This window comes from Penicilliopsis zonata (assembly GCF_001890105.1).
Source record: "Penicilliopsis zonata CBS 506.65 unplaced genomic scaffold ASPZOscaffold_2, whole genome shotgun sequence".
Lineage (NCBI taxonomy): Eukaryota > Fungi > Ascomycota > Eurotiomycetes > Eurotiales > Aspergillaceae > Penicilliopsis > Penicilliopsis zonata.
In genome coordinates this window covers 1,619,215-1,641,543 of record NW_019208912.1, presented here as the reverse complement: position 1 = coordinate 1,641,543, position 22,329 = coordinate 1,619,215, and the positions used below count along the sequence as shown (strand labels likewise).

General features: G+C 51.6%; 8 protein-coding genes across 8 annotated transcripts; 3 read left to right on the top strand and 5 right to left on the bottom strand.

The window, feature by feature from the left end:
- Positions 1 to 193: 193 nt before the first annotated feature.
- Positions 194 to 1,886, bottom strand: ASPZODRAFT_128791 (hypothetical protein). The gene is made up of 5 exons (XM_022722115.1): positions 1,764 to 1,886; positions 1,686 to 1,702; positions 1,456 to 1,535; positions 1,225 to 1,386; positions 194 to 1,153 (listed from the first exon to the last, which is right to left on the bottom strand). The coding sequence occupies exons 1-5, from the start codon at positions 1,779 to 1,781 to the stop codon at positions 453 to 455; spliced, it is 978 nt and encodes a 325-aa protein (XP_022584684.1). The 5' UTR covers positions 1,782 to 1,886; the 3' UTR covers positions 194 to 452.
- A 2,233-nt stretch (positions 1,887 to 4,119) lies between these two features.
- ASPZODRAFT_128789 (hypothetical protein) lies at positions 4,120 to 4,894 on the bottom strand. Its single transcript, XM_022722114.1, has 4 exons — positions 4,798 to 4,894; positions 4,634 to 4,736; positions 4,442 to 4,544; positions 4,120 to 4,396 (listed from the first exon to the last, which is right to left on the bottom strand). Exons 1-4 carry the CDS (start codon positions 4,861 to 4,863, stop codon positions 4,333 to 4,335), a joined length of 336 nt encoding a protein of 111 aa, XP_022584683.1. The 5' UTR covers positions 4,864 to 4,894; the 3' UTR covers positions 4,120 to 4,332.
- An 821-nt stretch (positions 4,895 to 5,715) lies between these two features.
- Positions 5,716 to 6,745, bottom strand: ASPZODRAFT_128786 (hypothetical protein). The gene is made up of 3 exons (XM_022722113.1): positions 6,594 to 6,745; positions 6,480 to 6,527; positions 5,716 to 6,411 (listed from the first exon to the last, which is right to left on the bottom strand). Exons 1-3 carry the CDS (start codon positions 6,717 to 6,719, stop codon positions 5,752 to 5,754), a joined length of 834 nt encoding a protein of 277 aa, XP_022584682.1. The 5' UTR covers positions 6,720 to 6,745; the 3' UTR covers positions 5,716 to 5,751.
- Positions 6,746 to 6,992: 247 nt separating this feature from the next.
- ASPZODRAFT_128785 (hypothetical protein) lies at positions 6,993 to 12,158 on the top strand. Its single transcript, XM_022722112.1, has 3 exons — positions 6,993 to 7,384; positions 7,451 to 8,144; positions 8,205 to 12,158. Exons 1-3 carry the CDS (start codon positions 7,298 to 7,300, stop codon positions 12,017 to 12,019), a joined length of 4,596 nt encoding a protein of 1,531 aa, XP_022584681.1. The 5' UTR covers positions 6,993 to 7,297; the 3' UTR covers positions 12,020 to 12,158.
- A 77-nt stretch (positions 12,159 to 12,235) lies between these two features.
- Positions 12,236 to 13,105, top strand: ASPZODRAFT_90063 (hypothetical protein). The gene is made up of 2 exons (XM_022730384.1): positions 12,236 to 12,493; positions 12,567 to 13,105. Exons 1-2 carry the CDS (start codon positions 12,307 to 12,309, stop codon positions 13,058 to 13,060), a joined length of 681 nt encoding a protein of 226 aa, XP_022584680.1. The 5' UTR covers positions 12,236 to 12,306; the 3' UTR covers positions 13,061 to 13,105.
- Positions 13,106 to 13,364: 259 nt separating this feature from the next.
- ASPZODRAFT_139487 (hypothetical protein) lies at positions 13,365 to 14,880 on the bottom strand (the record flags this gene model as incomplete). The annotated part of the gene is made up of 2 exons (XM_022724558.1): positions 13,365 to 14,261; positions 14,332 to 14,880. 2 exons carry the CDS (start codon positions 14,878 to 14,880, stop codon positions 13,365 to 13,367), a joined length of 1,446 nt encoding a protein of 481 aa, XP_022584679.1.
- A 1,080-nt stretch (positions 14,881 to 15,960) lies between these two features.
- ASPZODRAFT_139486 (hypothetical protein) lies at positions 15,961 to 17,072 on the top strand (the record flags this gene model as incomplete). Its single annotated transcript, XM_022724557.1, has 2 exons — positions 15,961 to 16,146; positions 16,203 to 17,072. The coding sequence occupies 2 exons, from the start codon at positions 15,961 to 15,963 to the stop codon at positions 17,070 to 17,072; spliced, it is 1,056 nt and encodes a 351-aa protein (XP_022584678.1).
- A 215-nt stretch (positions 17,073 to 17,287) lies between these two features.
- On the bottom strand, positions 17,288 to 22,147 carry ASPZODRAFT_58591 (hypothetical protein; the record flags this gene model as incomplete). Its single annotated transcript, XM_022728780.1, has 5 exons — positions 17,288 to 17,526; positions 17,586 to 17,897; positions 17,956 to 18,034; positions 18,095 to 21,666; positions 21,748 to 22,147. 5 exons carry the CDS (start codon positions 22,145 to 22,147, stop codon positions 17,288 to 17,290), a joined length of 4,602 nt encoding a protein of 1,533 aa, XP_022584677.1.
- Between the last annotated feature and the right edge of the window lie 182 nt (positions 22,148 to 22,329).

Sequence of the window (22,329 nt, the reverse complement as noted above, 5' to 3'; positions counted from 1 at the left end):
GGCAGGGCGTGCCGTGCTCGGAGATACATCTCCTGGCATCAATTGGGAGAGTCGAATCCGATTGAGAGGGGAGAAACGAATAATGAGGTTAAAAGGTGAGGTATTATTTGCTGGCTGCTGATTTTCGGGTGGTGATTACTAATACCAACGCTGACTGGACAGTAACTAACTACCTACTAACAACTCTAAACAACTCTCTAAAAAAAGTCTTCAATTCTTCAGAATAATAAATACTGGTTATTGGCTATATAAGACGGGGTAGCCAGGATAGTGGGGAAAAAATGAAACCGACACGCCAGAGCCCGAATACATGCTTTTAGTCTCCATGGTGGTATCTCATGCTGTGGCTAAAGGACAGTAAAAAAAAGAAAAAGAGGAAAGAGGAAACCCCGAGAATGATTCCCAGGAGAAAGGAGGAAGTAGAAAAGGGAGGGCCAGTGTTGTGAGTCTTGTCATGAGTCCGTTGTTTCTCCAGGGGCAGGTTTACGGCCCGTGACGGCGTAGAGCTCGGTGTAGCTGTGGATGGAGGTATTCTGGATGCACTTGCGGACGCTGACGAGGAAAACCTCGATCTCGGACTTTGACCAGCCGAGAGCCATAAAGGGTTTGTAGGACCAGCCGGAGAGGGCCTCGAGCCAGTTTGCACAAGCCCAGCCGCCGACCTGCTGCTCGTGCGGGTCGGGCGGCCATTCGTTCATGGGGATACGGGTGACGCGCTGCTGGACGTCGACGAAGCCGACCTCGCGCATCCAGCGGGCGAGCCGGTGGGCGACGCGAACCTGGCGCGGGGGGTCGGAGATCTGACCGGAGCGGATGCTCAGGTCGACCCAGTCGATGAGAGGGTATTCGCTGAAGCCGTCCGGGTTCTCGGGCGGCATGGTGCCGTCGTCACATTTGGGGATGGGGTCGAGCTCATGGCATTCCAGGTAGCCGCCTGGTTTGAGGTGGTGGAAGGCCTTGCGGAAGAGGTCCTTGAAGGAGGTGAGTGAGCCGGACATGTGCGTCGCGTGGATATAGTCGAAGTGGCCCTCGTCCCACAGCCAGTCCTCCTCCATGGCGTCGTCGACGAGGAAATGCACATTCTCGGGGACTTCGGTCGGCTGGACGGGCGACAGGTCGGTGCCGATGATCTCGGCGTCGGGAAAGGAGGCCGCTATTTTCGTCAGTTCTGTGGTTCCCCTTTTTTCCACACGAAGAAAGAAAAAATCTGTCAGGACTTCCTACCCATTTCAATCGGCCAGATGCCTGACCCTGTCCCGATGTCAAGGATCCGCCGGGGATCCTGCAGGGGAGCAAAATACAGGTTATCGCCGTGGGCCATTTTGAACAGATGATGCTGCAGGTCCAGCCGATCTATCTCTCGCTCGTCATTGGGGTAGATGTACGCTAGATCAACACCGTCAGCTGAGAATAGTAGAGCGAGTGAATGTGGAGGGAGTGGTATGGATGACTTACAGCCCTCGTGGTATTTGTGATATCGCCTGCCATTTTCAATAGGATAATCCGTTACACTAGCAGTCAACGACTGGGTGTCACTGTAGCTAGCACCAATGAGCCATCTTAACGACTAACTGAAGTATTTTCCAAACCAGATGCAAAGAGAGAGAGAAAAAGGAGGGAAAAGAGAAAAAGAGAAAAAGAGAAAAGGAGAAAAATAGGGATCTGTTGAGAGCAGGTACACTTACTAGGCGTGACTTGATTCCTGGACTCAGCATGAGCAAGTCGAACAACTCGTGAACCACAATAGAATCTCGATAACTTACATCTGATGCCTCTGTCATGAGTCTGCTGGAGAATCCAAGGATGAGATTGAGGGTGGATGGTGGGGGAAGAAGACGGAAGGAAAAGTCAACCCGTTGGCGAGCAGGAAGACGCAGACCACTTTGCGAGGGAATAAAAAAAAATAAGAAATGAAAAAATGAAAAAATGAGTATGATGAGAAAAGTGATTTTTCTCCAAGGAGGGCAAGAATTGAACAGTAAAAAAAAATCAACCGGCGAGGAAGATGGTAGAAGATGGTAGGGGGAGTTTGGTGATGAGTTGGCTGACCCAGTAGTAGTGATGGTGGTGGTGGTGGTAGTAGTAGTAACTAGTTAGTACTCAACGTAGCCAGTTAACTACCTAGTGAATAGACCTAGTACGAATGGAGGGTATATGTAGGAGCATCCCAGAGAGGGGAACTGCAATCTGTCCGGGTCAGATGGATTCATTCTGGATCTCTTGGGTTAAGCAAGTCGGGCCCGACAGGCTGGATTGAGTTTGTGTTTGGCGCGGGAAGGCTTCAAGTTACCACACTGAACCATGGACGGGTATTACAGTATGTACTAGTACCAGGTATTTCAAAGTATCAAACTAGTACGCTACATGTACTGTGTACTGATTACTGATACGGACATACTGTAATAGAAAGAAAGGAGTACAGACAGGTACAGACTACAAGTAGCTGGCTGCAAGAACTGCGGTAAAACAGTCTCCCTAGTAGCTATTATTAAATATTGTCCCAGAATGCTGGGACTGCTCCATACACATTGATGCCAGTCAACACTTGAACCGGACTACTGGGAGCGTACTATGTAGTTTTGTCTACTGGCTGTCACCTTTATATAGCAGCTGTTCTTGATTTTAGCAGCTATAATCAATCCCAATATCTTTAAAGAATAATATAAGATCATTCTAGTAAGTAATACTCTCTACTTGAATAGTATTCACTACATAATTATAAGAATAATAGCTAGAAAGTATTGTTTATCTTCACAAATGCGACTCATTGTACAGTACTACATACCTGTTATGTCGGTATCGGGAAGGAGTGGAGCTCCCCACTACCCGCCATACACTCTGACAGTATGTATGGTACAGACAGCACAAATATCTCTGGTAGATACTAGGTACCAGGTAACTGGAGCAGTGGACTAGGATTTAACTAGTCTAGACCTGCTTCTCTAGACACTTGGTACCGAGTACTCGCAAGTCGGAGACACATACTTAGTATTACTTACTACTACGGAGAACTCCGTAGCTAGTGTGCCTAGTATAGTACCTAGCCTAGTGCCTACCTAGTAGTACCTAGGTAACTAACTATAACTATAACTACTCCATAGGTTAGTCAACCTAATCCTGCTGCGACGTTAAAACGCTCTAGGAGAAGCCTGCAGGAAAAGCCGGAAGCAGACGGACCAGCTTTTGATCCAGACGCCAATGCAGCACAGGTGGAGCCCCCAGGGGTTTGGGTAATGGAGAAGTTACGCAAAATAGTAATCTTGCAAGTTCCAAACTCACAAATGTTGGATCCGTGGAAATCCTCCGAGGGGGATGAGGGGATGAAACTCCCGTTGTTATGGTCTGACCTAGTACCAAGTAGTTACCTAGGTAGTTACCTGGCAGTTACTGACTACCAGTATCTGTCTCTACTGTCCTAGGAAAGTGACAGCTGTCATAGTAAGTGGATCTGCAGGCAATAACAATTTACCAGTGAACAGGTAATCCGTATATACTACGTAGCTACTATGTCTCCCATATAGGTATGTACCTAGACTAGCCGGGTACGGAGCGACTCCGAGTACGAAGTAGTACCTGTTAATTACCTAGTTACCTACTGCTGCTCATACCGGGAGAGCCATATTCCCGGGACGGAGCGACCCCTGTAGGCCTCATTGGCGCGACCACTTGGCCCCTGCACGGTACCACTGCGTTGGAATAATACAGACGGTACGACCTGGTATAGAATACGTGTACATAGGTACCTTACTAAGTAGTAGGTACTAGGATACTAGGATACTAGGATACTAGGATTACTAGGATTACTAGGATTACTAGTTATGCTGAGGTACTTGACTACCTACCTATACTCTATATACAGTATGAATATAATATACTAGTACCAATTTAAGTTGAGCAAGTATCAATATGAACTCTCCTGAACCTACACCTATTCTTTAGTACTGGTAACTACTGAAGGAGGACTCGCATACGCCTGCAGGAATTAAGTTCCAGCCAGTCAATAGGTGGGGCAGACAGTAGATTATACCTATTGATCGATGAAAATGTGTTGTATAGGTTGTCTAGTAGGATTTACTACATAGTATCTACTATATATGGAGTAGTAGGTACTTAACTAGTAGTCTATGTAGGAACTAGGTTGTAGTTTAGAGTAGACATCCATGACATGACTAATTTAGCTTCACCCGGGTGAATCTCATCTCACCGGTCTTAAGATGACACATAGCAAACTTACTACAGTAGTGTTGAAGTATCCTACCCCTGGAGGAAACCAATTCCGCACCGAGCATCTGGTACAGATACATACGAGTCTGCTCTTAGATGATCTCCCTCTTAAGCAGACAGAATCCTCTCTACAGAAGCAACATATCCTTCCATCGGTTGCACCTTGTCAGTCCTGCCAAGTCAGCAATCCAGATATCGCCAAGCAGTCCTGCCTTACCTCGTGATGATCCTCACGTCCGTCTCGATCCTGGAAACCCCGGTCTGATGAATCAGCGTATGCGCAAACCCGATCCACTGCACCACTTGGTCCCATGTTCCCTCTGTATTGTCAGTATGAATACACAGATATATGCAGTATGGCAATACTCCGTATGCTCTGTCTATTTCAGGGGCAGGGGGAGGGAAGCACCAATAGTAGTCCCCGTGGCATGCATGTAGGACTTCAGCCCGGATCCGCGGAGGAGATCCTGCACCTGGGCAATTTGCTGGGAGTACGAGGGCTGGGTGCCTATCTATGTCGTACTGATTAGCGTGGAACAAACAAGACAGGAGAAAGACTCTCTTGCTCCTTACTGGCTTCAGGGAAAAGTCGGCAACACACCGCGAGGGTGTAGCCATGGCAGGAGGGTTGAAGGCCATTTCGATAGTAGTGCAGAGTGGTGCAGAGTAGTGTAGAGTAGTGGAGAATAAGACAAGAATAAGTAGGGAGATGTGGTTATCGGAGATGATGTCAGTATGTGTAGTTAGTTACATAGTACTGTATTACTACGTACTTTCATCAGAGTCTCCCTCGCTGTCTCCCTCGCTGCCTCTTCTCCAACGTGGCACTCGTAACAGGATCGTTTCTGCCGTGCAGCCTCTTGTGTAGTGTCTTGTCTGTTGTCGATGCCTGTAGATAGATGGCAGAAGCCGCGGATTTTGCGCTCTTGAGAGTTGGCTGTTCGAGGCGTTGAAGATTATATATTAGTTAGTACTCTACCTAGGTAGATCTGCTTCAGTTGACGCCTGGTGTCTGCAGTGTAGATGGAGAACGAAATGCCATGTCTCGAAATTGTCTTCGGGAGATCACGTCAAAAGGTTGGTTGTCTTCCTGAGAGAGCTAATAGTGGTATGTTGAGTACCTGTGGAAGAGACCTGGGCAACGGAACGAAGAATGACTGGAGAACATGGGGTCTTTGATTAGCATGTACGAGAATAGAGAGTGAAATAGATTTACACGATGCTGTTGTCGAGTAACGAATAGCCAGGATCTGTTACTGTTGGTCTAGTGTGATGTAATATATATCAGATACATCAACTACCTAATAATTTATAGATAAACCGAATTATTAGTATAAAGTAGGTAGTCCTGTTCTAACAAGGATGAGGAACTACCAACAGTTGAATATTTAATATCCTACTGTCATCATTGATACTATACACTCCGTATAGCCTCGGAAGCAACCAAGTTGGAACAGACTACAGTGATAGCATGAGTCTTATTGTTTCAGTCTTATCGTTTCAGATTGTGTAGACACCCGAAGCCTCCTAAGTATCCACCTCCATCTTCTCCACGGCAGCCAGGTCCTTGTCCCCCGAAAGCTCCTCGATCGTGACATACTTGCGCATGTCCTCCTTGGAGATGATCTTCTGGTTGAGATAGGCCGTGCTTCCCTTGGGGAAACGGTAGTTGCGCTCTTTCTGCCCACGATCGTTGGGCTTGATGTAGTTGCGCAGCAGCTGCGTGGGCTTTTCCTTCTCGATCACGCAGACGTCCACGTTGCTGCCGGAGCCCAGGTCGTTGAAGATACCGGCCAAAATGGCCTCGGCACACAGGTCCACCGCGCCCTGACGGTCCAGGTTGGGCTTCCACATCGACTCAAACACCGACATGGCCGCCAGCGAGCCCGAGCCCATGGTCACGTACGGCAGCTTGTCCGTCGAGCCGTGCGCGTGCACCGTGTACAGGCCCACCCCCGTCGGGTCCACGCCCGCCACCACCAGGTATGCTCCAATGTGTCCTTGGTACCGGAACAGGTGCTGCTTCAGCATCGTCATGCAAGTGATCACGCGTGGGCTCCGGCCCGTCGATAGCGAGTGCAGCTCAATGTTCGAGGAGATCAGCGCCGTCGTAAACTCAGTATCCGCCGCAGTTCCGGCTCCGGCACACCAGATCTGAGGAGCAATGAAGTGTAATTTCTCGCAGTTCTAGCCACATCTCAATCAGTATTCCTATTTTTTATAGTATTCTTTGGTAGGCTCAAAGACCGGCCTACCTTGTCCGCCACAATCGGCCCGCTAGTCGCCCTGGTATCTGCTGCGATCTGTTCATCCGTCAGCTTGCCGCCAGAATCGAAAAAAACAAGACTGGATACAAAATAAAATCATACCACCACGCCATTGTCATAGATGCATCCCACAATCGTAGTTCCAGTGCTGGTCGCCTTGGGCAGAGGCACACCCTTGGCGTGAAGGGCCGCGTTGCGGTTGTAATTAGAGAAATCGAAGCCAGGCATGGCGGATCTGTTTGAGATAATAGACGGCGGGTGATTGATCCTTGATTCAACAGAGACAAATAAAAGCAAAGGTAGGATGAACAAAGAGCTGAGCTGTGGTCGGGGTTGGAGCCAGAGTGAAGCCAAAAGAGAGAGTGACGAAGCTCCGCAGCCTAGCTCTCGCTGCCTGAGCCGACGGGCACCAAGGCATCCACCTCGTGTCACCGCCCGCGTCGAAGATCATCATTATTTATCAGGCTGGGAGAGAAAAGAAACAGCTCTCGTTGCCACAGTCCTCCATTCCAGCGTCAGGGCTTGCTATTCGCTTACCCGATACTACTGTGTCTGATAGAGAGAGAGAGAGAGAGAGAGGTGTTGTCTGGCCTCCTCGCCCTCGCCCTCTGATTTCGCCTCCAAAGGGAGGTGGTCCCAAGATTTTTGCGCGCACCTGGCAGCTCTTCCACCGGAGTCCTCCAGCACTCCAGCGCCGCTCCTTTTCTGTTGTGCCGCCTAGTCCGCCCTCGCTCAATGCTTGCAAGCCCTGTCGTTCTCTAGGCCATCACGCTCGTTCAGTTTCCGCCGATTTCGACTCCCTCAGGATGGCGTTTAGCTTCGGTGCGGCCGCCCCCGCGGGAGGCAACGCTGCTGCTGAGATGGGCCCTGAGCTGCCTGAGCTGTTAACCAACGTGAGTGGGCTTGTGTGGCTTGTTGGGATTTGCAGATCGTGTCTAATTGCCTGTTTGTGCTTCTAGGAAGTCGGTTTTAAGGGTGTGTCTAGTGACTGTAACGTCCAGCTCCTTCCAACCCCCTGGCCCGCCGACGCTCTCCCTGCCCCTACATGCTCGCTGTTCGCGGTCGCCCCGTCGAGAGGTCTGATAGTTGGCGCGGGTCCGGAGTCTCTGGTTGTTGCCACGTCGGAGTCGGTAAGAAAGGCCATCTCGGCCCCGACGGGAGAGGACAAGGTCAAGACGAAGCCATTCCAGCCGCAGGCCACGATCCCGCTGCCGGCGCGTCCAACACATGTGGCATTTGGTTCCGGTGATAGTGCACTGGTTCTCGCGACGGAGAATGGCGCGCAGTTGTCCGTCTTCCAGACGGACAGCCTCCTCCAGGGCAACGCACAGCCAGCGATCCAGATCTCAACCAACGGTGCTTCGCTCCGGGCCCTCGTCCCCAATCCTGCCCCGTCAGAGGAGGCGCTCTCCTCGTGTGTAGCCATGGTCACCAACAATGGCGAATTACTCGTTGCCGATCTAAAGACCCAGAGCCTCATGACCGGACCCAGCGGGCCTGTGCTCAGGACCGGTGTGAGCAGTGTTGCGTGGAGCAACAAGGGCAAACAGCTAGTCGCCGGCCTGGCTGATGCCACTGCGGCTCAGATGACCCCGGATGGTGCACTGAAGGCTTCAATCCCGCGCCCGTTAGACTTGGAGGGCGACTGTCATGGTAAGTAGAGTCTTGCTCATCGTCATGTATGCACGTGCGTCGTTTACTGACTGCCAGTAGTCTCTTCTATCTCCTGGCTGGAAAACGACATCTTTCTGATGGTCTATACGCCTAATGCGGCGGAGGATGATATGGGCAATACCCCTTCATCCTCATACTACATCGTCACCAGGCGCAAACAGGCTCCATTCTTGTTCCAGAAACTACCCGAGTTGTGCACTCCATTCGGCGTCAAACGTGCCCCCGCTTACCAGTTCATCGCGCGAATGAGAGATTTTAAACCCCATCTGAAGGATGTCCTGTTGGTCTCGTCTACGGCCTCCACGGATGTCGGAATTATCACCCGGTCGGATCAACCCCTGTACGACGACGAGCAGGCCAAGGCTGCCGTTGACCAGTTCGCCATGACTGAAGTCAATGATGATACCAAACGAGCTTCTTTGCCCTTGAAGGACTCGGTCGATGAGACGTCAGTGATCGGTTTAGGAATCGACCTGTCTAGTACGGAGATGGTCGAGTCCCCCATCCAAGGCGAAGACATCACCGAGAGCTCTACACCCCTGCCCAATCTCCTGCTCTTAAACAATGATGGCATCCTGTCGTCTTGGTGGTTCATCTACCCGGAATCTATCCGTCAAAAGATTCCTTATGGAGGCCTAGTTTCCGGCAACGCCCAGCAACAGCAACCCCAACCACCGGGCGCGGCGCAAGTCCAGCAACAGCCTTCTCCCGCGCAGCCGCATCAACCCGCATTTGGCCAATCGGCCTTTGGCCAGCCAGCCTTTGGGAAGCCGGCAGCGTTTGGGTCGTCTTCGGCACTCGGAGCTTCCTCACCATTCAACAAACCTTCCGCCGCGCCTGCATTCGGGAGCCCTTCTGCGCTGGGGGGTAGCCGTGCTCCAGCTTTTGGTGCTCCTTCGGCTCTGGGAGGCGGTGGTGCGTCTTTCGCCTCCCCATCCCAGACGGGATCTGCCTTCGGCGCGCCGAGTGCCTTGGGTCAATCCACTTCCTCGCAGTTCGGAAAGTCCAGTTTTGGTGCCCCTGCATTCGGCCAGCCTTCGACCCCTGCAAAACCTCTACCTTTTGCCACGGGATCTACTACTACTACTACTACTACCGGGGGTGGTTTTGGTTCTTTCGCAGGCACCGGTGGATTTGCGGGGTTGGCGTCGTCGAAGCCCGTCGGTGGTTCCCCGTTTGGCAAACCAGCCACGGAAAACCCCTTTGGAAAACCCTCCAGTACGTCTGCATTTGGTTCGACGGACATGGATACCGCATTCACTCCGCAGAAACCTACGGAAACAAAGAGTCCCTTCGGTCTGGGATCCAGTGGGTTTGTGCTTGGCTCGACGTTCAAGAGTGATGGCTCTGCTGCAAACGACCTTCCCAAACCCGAGAAGTCTTCAGGGCTTTTCTCGTTGGGTGGCTCGCTAGATGAAATGGTCTCATCCACGCCGAGTAAGCCTAGTTCTGGAGAGTCGATGGACGACATGGAGGATGAACCGATTCAGTCAGTGGAAGAAAAACCCGCTGCTGCGAAACCACCACCAGCAGCAGCAGCACCGTCGCCGTTCTCATCTCTCTCGACATTCGGCTCTAAACCACAATCTGTCTTTGGAGCCCCGTCTCTGGCCAGCACTACTCCAGCTGCACCTGCGGCCTCGATTTTTGGCGCCAAACCGCAGATCGAGGCGACTAAACCTGCCTTCTCGCTGTTCGGAAAACCTTCTGCCCCTACTCAGCTTGCAACGCCTCTGTCGCCCGCATCGGATAAGACTGCGCTCCCTCTTTCCCCGCCAGTCAAGGAGGAACCTAGTGACCAGGGTACACCGATACCGAAAATGGCAGAACCGCCGCTCCCTCCGGATACGACCAGCAGGATGAGCTATGGGCCGGGCGACACCTCGGCATCATCCAATGTGTCCCGAAGCTCTGCGGAAGATGCGCCTTTACCGCCCGATTTCCTCAAGAAGCCTGCCTCTGCTGTGCAGAAGGAAACCAAAGCTGCTCCTTCAAGCTTATTTGGAGCACCGAACAAGTTGGAAGCTCCAGCAGTCGCCGAGGAGGCACCGTTACCCCCCGATTTCCTCCCACCGAAGAAGGCAGCCAAGCCCGAAGAGGAAACAGTACCTGTCCCCGATGGCCCTGTAGAGGGCGAATCTGAAGACGAAGCAGACGAGTCAGACTTTTCTGATAGTGGAGAAGAAATCACTCACGAAGCCGCTGAAGAGGAGCAGAGTGGCGAAGAAGAAGAGGAAGAGGAGGAGGAGGAGGAGGAAGAGGAGGAGGGAGCTGATGAGACCCTCCAGAGCTTCAAGGCGTCTCCAGAGAGTTCTTTCGGTGGTCCGGCAGATAAGAGCCCTTCACTGTTTAATAGGATTTCAACAACCAACCAGACACAACAAAGGGGTGCTCGCCCGTTGTTCGGTGAAATTTCCAAACCGTTCTTCCCCGCTCCCAAAGATGTGCCACAACGCGAACTTCCACGATCTCCCAGTCCTGTTCGACCTAGCATTTTGAAGAAGGAGTTTCTCCGAAACGAGCCTCAGCGATCTTTCAGTGCCCCGGGTGCCCCGGGCAGTACTCTTGCAGCTCGGAAAGCCACCCTTACTGAATCTGCAATGCGGGCTGGTGGATTTAGAGGCGGGCTAGACGAGACTGCCAAGGCAGAACAAGCAGCAAAGGAAGCCCGCATTGCTGCTCAGAATCAGCGTGAGGCGGAAGAGGCACTATCCCTTTCGGATGACGATGAAGATGAGCGACTACGCTCTGACCTCGCGCGGCCCCTTGAGCCAGTTCCGACGCTGGATCCTTTCCTCCCCCATCAGGACTACGCTGGACCGACAAGCAAGCCTGGTATTCCGGGCCAGATCGAAAGATTGTACCGTGACATCAACGCGATGGTCGATACTTTGGGAATCAACTCCCGGTCTCTTTCGGCCTTTATTTTGTACCAGGCGAAGACAGAAGGCCCTTCCTTCGAAAAGCAAGTTGAGATCCTTCAGGGTGACCAGCCTGCAGACATTCTCGATGCGAAGTTGCTGCTTCCTGAAATCGAACAACTCGACAAGTTTGCCGGCGTTCTTGATCGCTCACTTGAGCAACAACGGATCCAAGGCGTGGAAGAGAAGTTAGAGCAATGCCGTGAGATATTGAGCAAGGAGATCTTGACTCTGCGTGGCCAGTGTGCCAGTATCCGCAAGACGCTGGACGCGCATACCAACCCCGCCGCTATCCTCTCTGCCCCTCTCTCTGCCGAGCAGATGAATCTCCAGCAGGATCTTCGCACCTCCTCTACTTCTGCTCTGGCCAAGCTTGCCGATCTCGAACAGGCAGTGTCGCTGCTGCGTGCCCGAATTGCCGAAAGTCCTCGCCCGGATGGCGCGGGCCCAAGTGCGGCGCCGCGGCGACAGCGCCCAACTGTCGAAGCCGTTGCACGCACCATTTCGACCATGATGGGCATGGCCGAGAGCAAGAGCAGCGATATTGATGTTCTGGAAGCCCAGCTTCGAAAACTCGGGGTGGATGTCACCGCGTCACCTGCTAGCCGCGAGGGGTCCCCCTTCACGACACCCAGGAAGGGAGTCGTCCGTTTTCCCACGACGCCTGGATCGCGAGGGTCGCAGGATGGCCCTGTCAGCGCGTACCATACACCCGAGTCTGCAGCCAAGGCAGTCACTTTCCGAAGCAGTGTCAACGGCTCGGTTAGAACGAGCAGACTGCGCAACGCCGAAGGCGCCGACGACATTGTTGGAAAAGAGGAATGTGCGCGCTGGAAGGCCAAGACTCAGCGACGGAGGCTTCTTGTTGCGAATTTGAAGAAGGCAATTGGAGAGAAGAATCCTGTCAAGGTCCGCGGAGTGGACGATCTGTAGGTGGCATTCAAGTTTTTGATGTTGTTTTTTTTTACCCGGTTGGACGAACGCAACGTGCCCTAGCATTGTACATAGGTTTGAACTTGACGATTTTCAAGTTGGTATCATTGAGAATAATAATTCTGTATTACCATGAGCCATTCATCCCATACTATGTAGTACGTACTAGTTAACTAACGGACTCGAAGCATACTCTCAACTGACATCATCCGCACATCACTCCCTTATATTCCCCCCAATAGCCACCATAATCGGGAATACATTTGACAGTACACACAACCATCAGAATGTCTCAGTCCGTCACCGAATTCGTCTACCTGCGCCTGAAATCGTCCGTTCGACCGGAAGACCCCTCCAACGCAGCGGGGAAAGAGTTCCTATCCATCCTGGAACAGACAAAGGCGCAGAGCGGCTACAACGGGTCTGCCTGGGGGAGGACCCATGAAGACGAGAACAGCGTGATCTGGATGATTGGTATTGACAATATTATATCTATCTATCTAGTATTTTACTCCCTAGAGAACTGTTCCTGACACTTATTACGTAGACTGGGCAGATGCCCGCGGCTCCTGCCCTGCAAGTCTACTCAGCCCCCTGCTCGAAGCAGAGAGTGCAGCCATCTCGATCTATACAAGTCTGCACCCGCCAGTGAGCAAGACAGACCTGTTAACCTGGAACCCCGTGACGGAGGTGTGCGCGCTGGCGTTTCCCAGCTCGTTGAGTGCGGACGAGCGCCACACCCTGATGGGCCATCTGGCTGAGTTTCGCGGGGCGGTGGTTCAGGGGCTCGAGGCATGCAAGGCGCCTGTCTCCTGGTCGATGGGGCAGGTCGAGCGGCCAGGCCGGATGAAGCATGCAGAGTCGGCGTCCGGTGAGGCAGAGTTCTTCTTGCTTGTTGTCGGGTGGAAGAGCGTCGAGGCACACATGGAAGCGAAGGAAACTAGTCGGTTCTTGGAGGCGATTGCCCCCATCCGCGAGATGATGCTGCCGCCTCTCCCGGAGTTGGGAATGAAGCATGTCAGATTCCAGAAGGTGGACTAGGATGGTGCCTATTCAGGTATATCTTTACAATAATAAGACCATTTCACCGGTTCAAACAAGTAGCATATTTGTGTGCTAGTCAGGTAAAATACAAACAGAAGAATGCATTCGAAAGCCGAAAATCCCATCCATTAAATAATTGAAAGGCAGAACATAAAAGCTGCTGCATAAGATTGACTTTTTCAGTATCACATTGGAGGCTCTAGTCCTATTGCTACACAGGCTAGATGCCAGCTTAGATGCGATGCTTTTCACTTTCTGCTAACTGTTAGATAACTGCGGATTTATTGGGTTGCATCCAGCATTACTCACCAAGTCGCGAATACAACATGTATAGAGCCATCTGGTTGCATTCTTGTGTACCAGTGATCGTCACCAACCGCTCGTTGCTGTTCTCCTGGGGCTCGTTGATCTTTATCACACTGCCGCTGAGATGGCGGATCTCGTTGATCTTGGCTCCGCCCTTACCGATAATCGCACCGACCATGTCGTTGGGGATGTAGATCTGCTGCGTCATGGGTTGTCCGGGCATCACACCACCGACAGGAGTGGCACTTGGGGCAGCGCCTCGGGCAGGTTGGGCAGGTTGCGGCCCGCCGCCGTACGGGACAGGCTGGTGTGGTCCAGTGCCAGCATAGGGCGTGTGAGGAGCACCGCCCCCATAGTGAAGCGCCGGCTGAGCGACGGGCGCCGGTGTAGGTTGCCCATGAAGGTATGGGACGCCGTAGGCACCCGCAGCAGCACGGTTAGGGTGGGCGTGATGGCGTTTGAAGGTATCCGGGTGCCCATACTGGCCACCCGCGGGTTGGGGAACATAGGGAACCACCTGCATGCCGCCGGGAACGGCTCCAGCAGGACCGCCGCTGCGCGTCGCGTAGGCCGACGCAGCGGGGCCTCCAAATCGGTCGGTGAGCTGCTCAACCAAAGTAACCGCGACATAGTATGTGGCAATGTGAACCGCATCGGCAACGCCAAGAATGACGAGCGACCGCTCGGTAGACAAGGGAAGGCATGCATCCGAGGCGTTCAGACGAGAGCCAGAGGCTTCCTGGATCTCACGGATTCGCACACCACCTTTGCCGATGATGGATCCGATCAAAATGTGGGGGATCAGAAGACGAAGAGGATAGGTTTTGGATTGGGCAGTGGAAGGGGAATCGAGGGGTTCGTTGTTAAGGGTACGAATAATCAGTCCAAAGGCCTAGTGTAAGATATGAAAGTCAGCGGTGCGGTCACTCCTCGGAGACCGTCTGTCCATCATTAACACTCACCTTGGCAACGGCATCCTGGGGGCCGCTGACGGTCAAGATACGTTCTACAGCGCCACGAGAATAATCGCTGACGGTGCACTTGGCCCCCGACAAACGACGAATCTGGGACACGTTCTCACCACCTTTCCCGATTACGGTCGCAGCCTCCTGGCTGGAGATCACCGCACGAATATGAATCCAGTTGGATTCGTCTTGTTGAGAACGGCCCTGGTCGGACTGAGAGCCGGCCCGGTCGGCGTGGGAAGCAGTCGACTGAATCGGTTGTGTCTCGAGGGCGTTGCCATGCGCTGCTTTGCCGTTGGGGGCGTCAGGAACGACGGTGTCACCTTGTGTGTCTTTAGCACCATTATGAGCAGCGACCTCAGAGCCAAATTCGCTCTTAACATCCACATGAGCCTCAGCTTCAGCAATCTTGCTATCATCATCGCTCCGAACTACTTTGTCCAGCGCCGGACGTTTGGCTTCAGGCTGATCATTCGGACCCGATGGGGAAGAAGGATCCTCGAGGGGACGCTTGGTTGACTGGAGATTGGATGGCGAGGCGGACATATTGACGACTGTGTGGTTTTCTTTCTCACAAAAAAAAATAAAATGCAAATCCTGGATCACAAATCCGGTCTTGCTCGACTTACGCAGAAGAGGCGAAGAGTCAGAGAACAGTTTCTTTCTTTCTTTCTTTTTTCTTTCTGATTCAGCTTTATTTGATCGATTATGTACACCAGGAGTTCCCAAGAAAACTTGCTGATGCTGGCGATCGATTGGAGAGGGAGGACTGGTGCTGTGGAGGGCTGGAAGAGGTGGCTGGTGTGCAGTGGGAAAAATGTGACTGGTGTTTGCAAGGAGAGCCGTGATAGGAGAAAGTAAATGCTGGGTGACGGTAGGTTAAAAGGAAGAGGCAGAGAACAGCACTGGTGGGAAGTTGTGCTAGAAGGCTGCTCGAGAAAAAGTGTTGATGGAGTAGAGGACCGGACAGGTGTAGGAAGCTGACGCGTTGGAGAGCAAAAAAACAGGTCGGGGCCTTGGGAAAGCAAGAGGCAGAGGTGATAGAGCAGAATAAAACCCCAAACGAAACCTAGAGATCGGCCCAGAGATCAGGTTGAGATCAAGGACAGCTCTCTCTCCCAGAGTACGCGAGACGCAACAGCTTCAACCGGTCGCCGTGGACCCGGAACAACCAAGTGCAGTTAGTGGGCGGGGGGAAACAGCGGCGGAAGAGAGTGACGCTCTTTCAAGAACAAGAACCAGTGCAAAAAGCAAGAAGGAGGGCGAAGAGGGACAACGATGAGATGAAGCTCCTGTCGTGGTGAGAAGGAAGGAAGGTCGGATGCTGCCAAAGATGATGTTGCAAAGGAGGAGCCATGAATCACGTGCTATACCTGTTGCGGTCTAGCGCGGCTCTCTGCACGTGATGGGCGATATCAGATCGTTGAGATGCCGAAACGATGTTGCTTGCGCGATGCTGAGGAATGGACATAGCTGGGCTATTTGATATTGCCAGGGCTTGATCGGGGCTTAGATATTGAGCTTGAACTCGCCAATCGCACATCCAAAGATCCACCCCGCTCTTTGGCCGGATTGTCCACCAAAACACCGTTCCCTTTCCCCTCACGCGTCGAGCTATAACAAACAATGGCTATCTCTCAAGAAACGGTGGACAGGATCCAACGGTTCGCGGAAAGCCGAAATAATGCATATGCAGAGTACGGCCGTCAGCCGCTGGGTTCGTCAGCTCTCGAAGCCTACAATCATAAACTGGATGAAACTCTCAAGGAGCTTCAAAATCGGGTGAAGCGCCAGGAAGACGAATTAAAGAAGGTATGGACAAGAAAAGTCATGGGCAGGAATTTTTTTCATCTAATAGAAGATGGCAGTTGCGTGCGGCAAACAAAATCAACTTCGCAAGCCTAAGAACAGATAGCGTGGTCCGGATTTCCCAGGCGCGGAGGGCCAAGAAAGCATACGACACACTCCTCAAGTCCGACAAGGAACTTCCCAATCCAAGAACCCCCCTGCCATCGTTGATTGCCATCGACGAAGTCACGCATCTAATCAGAGAGAGCAAGAGCTATGTATCCCAGACTACAAAGAGTCTGTCGGCTGATCGCCAGCGTCTGAAAGCGGAGGAGGCAAACCTGCAGGATGCTCGACTCATCGCGACTAATCTGAAAGAGAGAATTGAAAGGGTTCGCAAGGAGAAGTCTGCAGAGCAGGAGAAGTCGCCATCGGAGTTGGCACAGAACGAGATTAGGCAACAGCGTGAGAAGAACGAAAGGCTAGAAACGACGACCGAGAACCTGAAGGGTTCTCTTGACAAATTTATCGACAACACCCTTGCTGCGATGCTGGCTGCAGAAGATCTTGGCGGTCCATCTGTCGGAGATGCCTCAGATATTACAGACACGATGCTCGAAGCCGGATATACGAACCATGGAAGGCCCAAGAAGCCGAAAGCAGTTCTGCAACCAGGTGATGATGCCGGCCAGCAACGTATCGATGAGCTAGTCCGTCGACAGACAGGCCAGGAGCAAGTGCGAACGATATCGAACAAGAGAGGTGCGGCGGCTGCGGAGATGCACGAGCTACTCGACCAACTCCTGGAAGCCGGGACGGGCTATGTCGAACTCACACGCGACTCTGCAGCCTCGAGGTTCTTGGTCAAAGCAAAGGTTGCGCAGTTCCATCCTCGCGACGCGAAGCGGCTACGATTGATAGACTTTGGACGTTCCTTGGAGGATGAATAATGATTGTATGAACTCTGTAATGTGACCCTATTATCTAATGTTCCCCATCAATAGATTGAACATGTCATTTGGTGATATATCATAACCTCATGGATATCTATTCTGCCATAACGCCTCCCAATAATGCAACCCCACTCTACAAATAACAATTATAACATGATACGCCTTTGGTCCTCCTCTGCATAACAAGCCTTAGATATCAAGGCGTTGAACTCTCACACAGGCATCATCTGAATCCCGGATTTCGACGCTTTGGAAGCACTGGAAGTAGGCTTTCTGGACGATGACCCAGCCGCATTGCTCCGACCCCCAACCTTGGTCCGGGGCTTGTAGGGCTTTGTCCGCTGGGATGAGCTGCCCGGTTCCTTGCGGCGAACTCTTTTGGTTGTTGGGCGTTTTGACCCTCCAGATTTTCGACGTCGAGAGCCGCTCTGGGTTTCATCCCCGTAAGAGCCTACTATGGGGCGTCAGTTGAAGTTCCTAGATATTGTGGTTTCAAGAAGGATATCTTACCATGCCCCGACGGCTCAATCGACTCTGTATCGAAATATCGGCTTCTGAAGTCATTACTGCTCTCATCAACAGTCGACGCATTGTCGTCAACAAAAAGATCGTCACCTTCGGCGAACTCCTCTTCGTCGCTGGAAACGTTAAAGACGTTATGATGATTGGGATCTGGGACAATGCCGCTGGTGTGGTCGTCCTTTTCTCCTTGCATTTCCAGATAGCGTTTTTTGGAATCTCGAATTAGTTTCAAGAACTGGGAGCCGTATCTATCAACTTTGTCTGGATCGATGTTCGGAATTTCCAATAGTTCAGATTTGGCTGTCTTGCGTTAGCATGGCCCGGGTCAATACTCTGCAGCGCACTGGGTTGATCTTACTTCTAGGGAAATAAATGGCCATATCGCGTAAAATACTATCAGAAAATGGTTGGTCACGGAGGCTCCTTTCCATCATGATCTGTTGTTTTTCACGTCAGCATGCCGCCTTTCATGCTTGATAGAGATGGATATAACCTACTTCTTGACAAACGTTCTTGGCGTGGGAAACAAAATCCTCGACGACCATCTTATGCAGGTAGTCCAGGTCTTTTAGCTTCACATCGTCTGTAATCGGAGGGCCGACAGTGGCCTCCCTGATTCGAGAAGGTTGACCGCCAATCCGTAAGGGCTCAAACCCATCACTGTCAGAGTCTTCCGCGGCTGCCTTGCGACGTTTTGTCTTAGCCAGTCGGCGTTGATTAGCGGATTGAACGGGTGATGAGACATTGGTCGATTGCGGGAAGTCTTCTGCCCGGCCTCTGGAAACTGGTTTGGCAGCCCTCTTTTTTGTTGGCGAAATTCGAACCTGCATCTTTAATAGGCGTCGACCCTCCAGGAAATCAGGCGCCCTGCGTCCGACTTTAACATATTGGTTGGTGAACTTCCGACTGTTGGACACATTGTACTCATACAGGGCTTCTTCGGTAACAAGACGATAGAAAATTCGTTCTGTCTCTCCCATATCCAAATCGGAGCCTGCGCCAAACCATGGCAGCTTCTTATTTTCCTCTGAGACTTTTCTTGACGAGCCTCCCCGAAACATGTCTGCACATTGAAGCAGTGTGACCTTTTCCTCTCTTTCTTGAAAGTGCTTCACAATATTGATTGCTGGAGCGATATATCGTGAGAAATCTTGAAGCTCGAACACGGCATCAGACTGACAGTTGTCGCAAGTCTCATTGCAGTCCTCTGCGCGGAAGTGCTCGTTGAAGTACGCAAGGATCTGTACTCGTCGACAGTCCGTCTTGTTTTCACAGAATTGAACAACGTTACGTAGCATTTGACGCTGACGCTGTTTTTGTTGCCAATCACCGTCGCCCTCATCGATCATTCGCTTCAGGGCCGCAGTATCCTTGTAGCTGTAATATAGGTAGCATCCCGAGCGTTTTCCGTCTCTGCCTGCACGGCCAGTCTCTTGATAATAGCCTTCAAGGCTCTTTGGGATCGTGTGGTGGATGACGAAGCGCACGTCTGGCTTATCAATGCCCATTCCAAAAGCAATAGTCGCCACGATGACTTGTGTTTTGCCGGACTGCCAGTCCTTTTGAACAGCACCTTTATCGGTAGCTGGCATCCCGGCATGGTAGTGTGCAGCTGAAATGCTGTACTTTTTTCGAAGGTCTTCTGCGACTTTCTCGCAGTGTTTGCGCGACAGGCAGTAGATAATGCCTGACTGTCGTTTATAGTTGCCAGTGATAGTTGCCGCGATGTTCCCCAAAAGATCGCTTCCTTTCTTCTGCCGGATTTCGTAGGTGAGATTCGGTCGATTGAAACTCTGGGTGAACACTTCACAGCCATCCATATGGAGGTTTTGAATCACATCTATCTTCACATTCTCTGTGGCTGTGGCGGTCAAAGCAATTACCGGAACACCAGAAAATCGAGACCTCACATTTCCCAACTCCTTATAGTCAGGTCGAAAGTCATGGCCCCACTGACTAACGCAGTGTGCTTCATCAATAACGATGCGTGCGAGTCGACGTCTTCGATGAAGTTTCTCCATAGTTTGAATGAGTTTTTGGTTCTTGCTGATCATTTCAGGGGTGATATAGAGAAGTTGAATTTCCTGTTCAGCGTTTGGGCCCGTGAGTGTATCTGATATCCATTTTCGTTCATCCGCCTTGGTATCGCCATTGAGAAGAAAAGCCTTGATTTTTAATTGTTTGAGGTGCATAACCTGATCTTCCATCAGACTGAGCAGTGGTGAGACCACGATGGTGACGCCTCTAGTGTTGCCAGAGGTGATGACAGATGGTAGCTGGTAACATAGGGATTTGCCTCCCCCAGTAGGCATCAGGACAAATGTGTCCTTACCCCCCAAAGTTGCATTAATGGCCTCGAGCTGATTGAGCCGGAACCCACGTAGATGAAAGCGATCCTTCAATACAGACTTAACATCCATGGACCACGGATGGCGGAATAGGGCATTGGTGCTCGGAGACTTTGATACCAACGCAGTGCGAGTCGCATTACCAGATGTTTCTGCGAATACTTTGCGATTGGACGGTTGTGTTGATTGATTCAAATGTGGATATCCACCTTCTAGGTTGACCGCAGCTTGAAGCATTTCTTCGTCATCAGCATCCATCTCAAACTCATCGAAATCGACACAACGAAACGGGGGTGATCCCATTGTTCGAGTGATTCCAAGATCTTCGCCAGGAAACGTGAGATCGTCGTCCTCGAAATAAGCGGAACTGACATTACGTTCAGCGGTCAAGGGAGCAACATTGGTTGTGCGCAAAGCATCTTTCTTCGAAGATTCAAGCTCGAAGGTGCTTTTCACGGGTGGCATGAAAGATGTAGTGCTTTCAGTTCGCATTGGTTTAAATGGGTCATTAGCCATTCCAAATGTGTGGCTAGGCGGTTGCACAGTTGATAAGCCATGAGGTTTGGATGATTGTAAGCTCGAGGTATCGTCGAGTAGATTGAAGACATCAGCTTGTTCGATTAGGTCGCTCATTTGGGATTCAATCTGCTTGAGCTCAGCCGCGATACGCTGGATTCTTGTAGTCTCCTTGGTGGCGTTTTCCCCCGCAGTCAACGCCTGTAGAGCCGCGTGCTTAAGCTCTTCTTGCTCTGATGTATAGACTTGATGTGCAGCTTTATATTGTTGTAGCTTCTCAATGGCTTTGACACGGGCATTTGTCAACTTGTTTTCCTCCAAGAGATCGGCTGGCGGTTGCTCGCCGGCGAAGCAACTCTCTAGCATCACCATGGCTTTCTTGCCTTGTATTTCTTTCAGACTCGCTATTGTTGCATCAAGTAATTCAACCGAAAGAGCAAGGAATTTCCTCGCAGTGTCGCTGATCTTGGTCTGGGAGCCACTGGAGCTTGGAATTGTGGATACAGGAAGTGGCCTAGTAGGGGATGTTTCAGGGCGTCTTTGCACCGACAGGGAATCACGAGTACCAGGAGATTGGTACCTGTCATTTGGTTTCGTAGATTGAACATTTTGGCAGAAGCCTGATTCAGCCGAAGAAGATTGCTTAGGAAGGTCCGGGTATAGCTTGTCCTCTGTGATCGACATTGCATCGACTTCAGGTTCTTCCGGCCAATCGCCGAACAATTCCCCTTCATCATCGGAGTCCGCAATGACCTCTATGGATCTAGTACGCTGAGCATCGCGAATGCTTTGGTTCATTGAAGTATCCTTCTTCGACGAGAATGTGACTGGTGAATCGATTGCACTTTTTGCTGCTTGCTCTTTCTCAGAATAAGAAGATTTATTAGCCTTTCGTGGTGACCGGTCAATGGAAGACTGCTTTCGTGGCGATCGGAGGTCGGAGCTATATTCATCACTCTTGCGCTTCTTTCCCCGTTTCTCTGTAGGCTCCCTACGAGAGGCCAACTTTTCAGTCCATAATTGGCGGGGTTCGCCAAATTCCTCGAGGGTATCGGACGAAGGCGTTTCTTGTTCGCCGTCGCCGGTGAGATCAATAGCATCGATATCATCGAATGACGACGTCCAGGCCAAGTGCGGTCCAGAGCGTTGAGGGGTACTCTTTGGCAACCGATAGCTTTGAGAAGCAGGGGTATAGATCTGCCGTTCTATTTTTTCGTGATCATCACAGCAGTCAGCCCAGTGTTCTCCGATCCGATTCACAACATACGACGAAAGTCTTGTCTAACCTTTGGATACGCCTGATCGCTGAGTAGCGGATTGTGAAGATACCGCTTCTGTCCGCGCCCGATAGCTTGGTGTCTTTGGAGTCCCTAGAAGCCCGCCATTCTGCCGGCTGAGCATTCGAGGCTTCGATGCTGATTGAGGAGCCAAATACAGCCTGGCCATCTCCGTATCGGATATCACCTCCGTTCCATCTCCATCCGTAGCGACCTGAGAATCTCCCACTCCACCACCAGTCGGTCCGGTACTAGACACTTCTAAAATCGTTATATCTAGAGCCGTGGGTCGTCCTTCGTGCTCTGGATAGATTCGATTGTCTTCGGGAGAAGGCGTCAAAGAGGGGTACAGCGAAGGACCTTGCTTCAAGAGCCATTTGAGGTGCGCACTAAGATTATTTTTAGTCATAGAGGGTCGAATGTGCTCTCATAGCTCCAGTGCCTACAGGAGACCAGAGGAGAGCTTTGTACAAGACTGGTTCAATGGGCCATAACAATACGGTTCCTCCTCGAAACGGCCTAAGAAAGACGCGTCTCGCCGTCCCGGCGTTTCTACGCGTCATCACGTGGGCGGTAGCCCTATCAAAGGCG

Coding starts and splice junctions, on each gene's coding strand:
- ASPZODRAFT_128785 (XM_022722112.1), top strand. CDS start 7,298: ATGGCGTTTAGCTTCGGTGCGGCCGCCCCCGCGGGAGGCAACGCTGCT. Junction 7,385..7,450: donor TGCCTGAGCTGTTAACCAAC/GTGAGTGGGCTT, acceptor TTGTGCTTCTAG/GAAGTCGGTTTTAAGGGTGT. Junction 8,145..8,204: donor CTTGGAGGGCGACTGTCATG/GTAAGTAGAGTC, acceptor GACTGCCAGTAG/TCTCTTCTATCTCCTGGCTG.
- ASPZODRAFT_128789 (XM_022722114.1), bottom strand. CDS start 4,863: ATGGCCTTCAACCCTCCTGCCATGGCTACACCCTCGCGGTGTGTTGCC. Junction 4,737..4,797: donor CCGACTTTTCCCTGAAGCCA/GTAAGGAGCAAG, acceptor AGTACGACATAG/ATAGGCACCCAGCCCTCGTA. Junction 4,397..4,441: donor GACGTGAGGATCATCACGAG/GTAAGGCAGGAC, acceptor CTGACTTGGCAG/GACTGACAAGGTGCAACCGA.
- ASPZODRAFT_128786 (XM_022722113.1), bottom strand. CDS start 6,719: ATGCCTGGCTTCGATTTCTCTAATTACAACCGCAACGCGGCCCTTCAC. Junction 6,528..6,593: donor TCTATGACAATGGCGTGGTG/GTATGATTTTAT, acceptor ACGGATGAACAG/ATCGCAGCAGATACCAGGGC. Junction 6,412..6,479: donor GGCCGATTGTGGCGGACAAG/GTAGGCCGGTCT, acceptor AGATGTGGCTAG/AACTGCGAGAAATTACACTT.
- ASPZODRAFT_128791 (XM_022722115.1), bottom strand. Junction 1,387..1,455: donor TCACAAATACCACGAGGGCT/GTAAGTCATCCA, acceptor GTGTTGATCTAG/CGTACATCTACCCCAATGAC. Junction 1,154..1,224: donor CATCTGGCCGATTGAAATGG/GTAGGAAGTCCT, acceptor TGACGAAAATAG/CGGCCTCCTTTCCCGACGCC.
- ASPZODRAFT_90063 (XM_022730384.1), top strand. CDS start 12,307: ATGTCTCAGTCCGTCACCGAATTCGTCTACCTGCGCCTGAAATCGTCC. Junction 12,494..12,566: donor CAGCGTGATCTGGATGATTG/GTATTGACAATA, acceptor CTTATTACGTAG/ACTGGGCAGATGCCCGCGGC.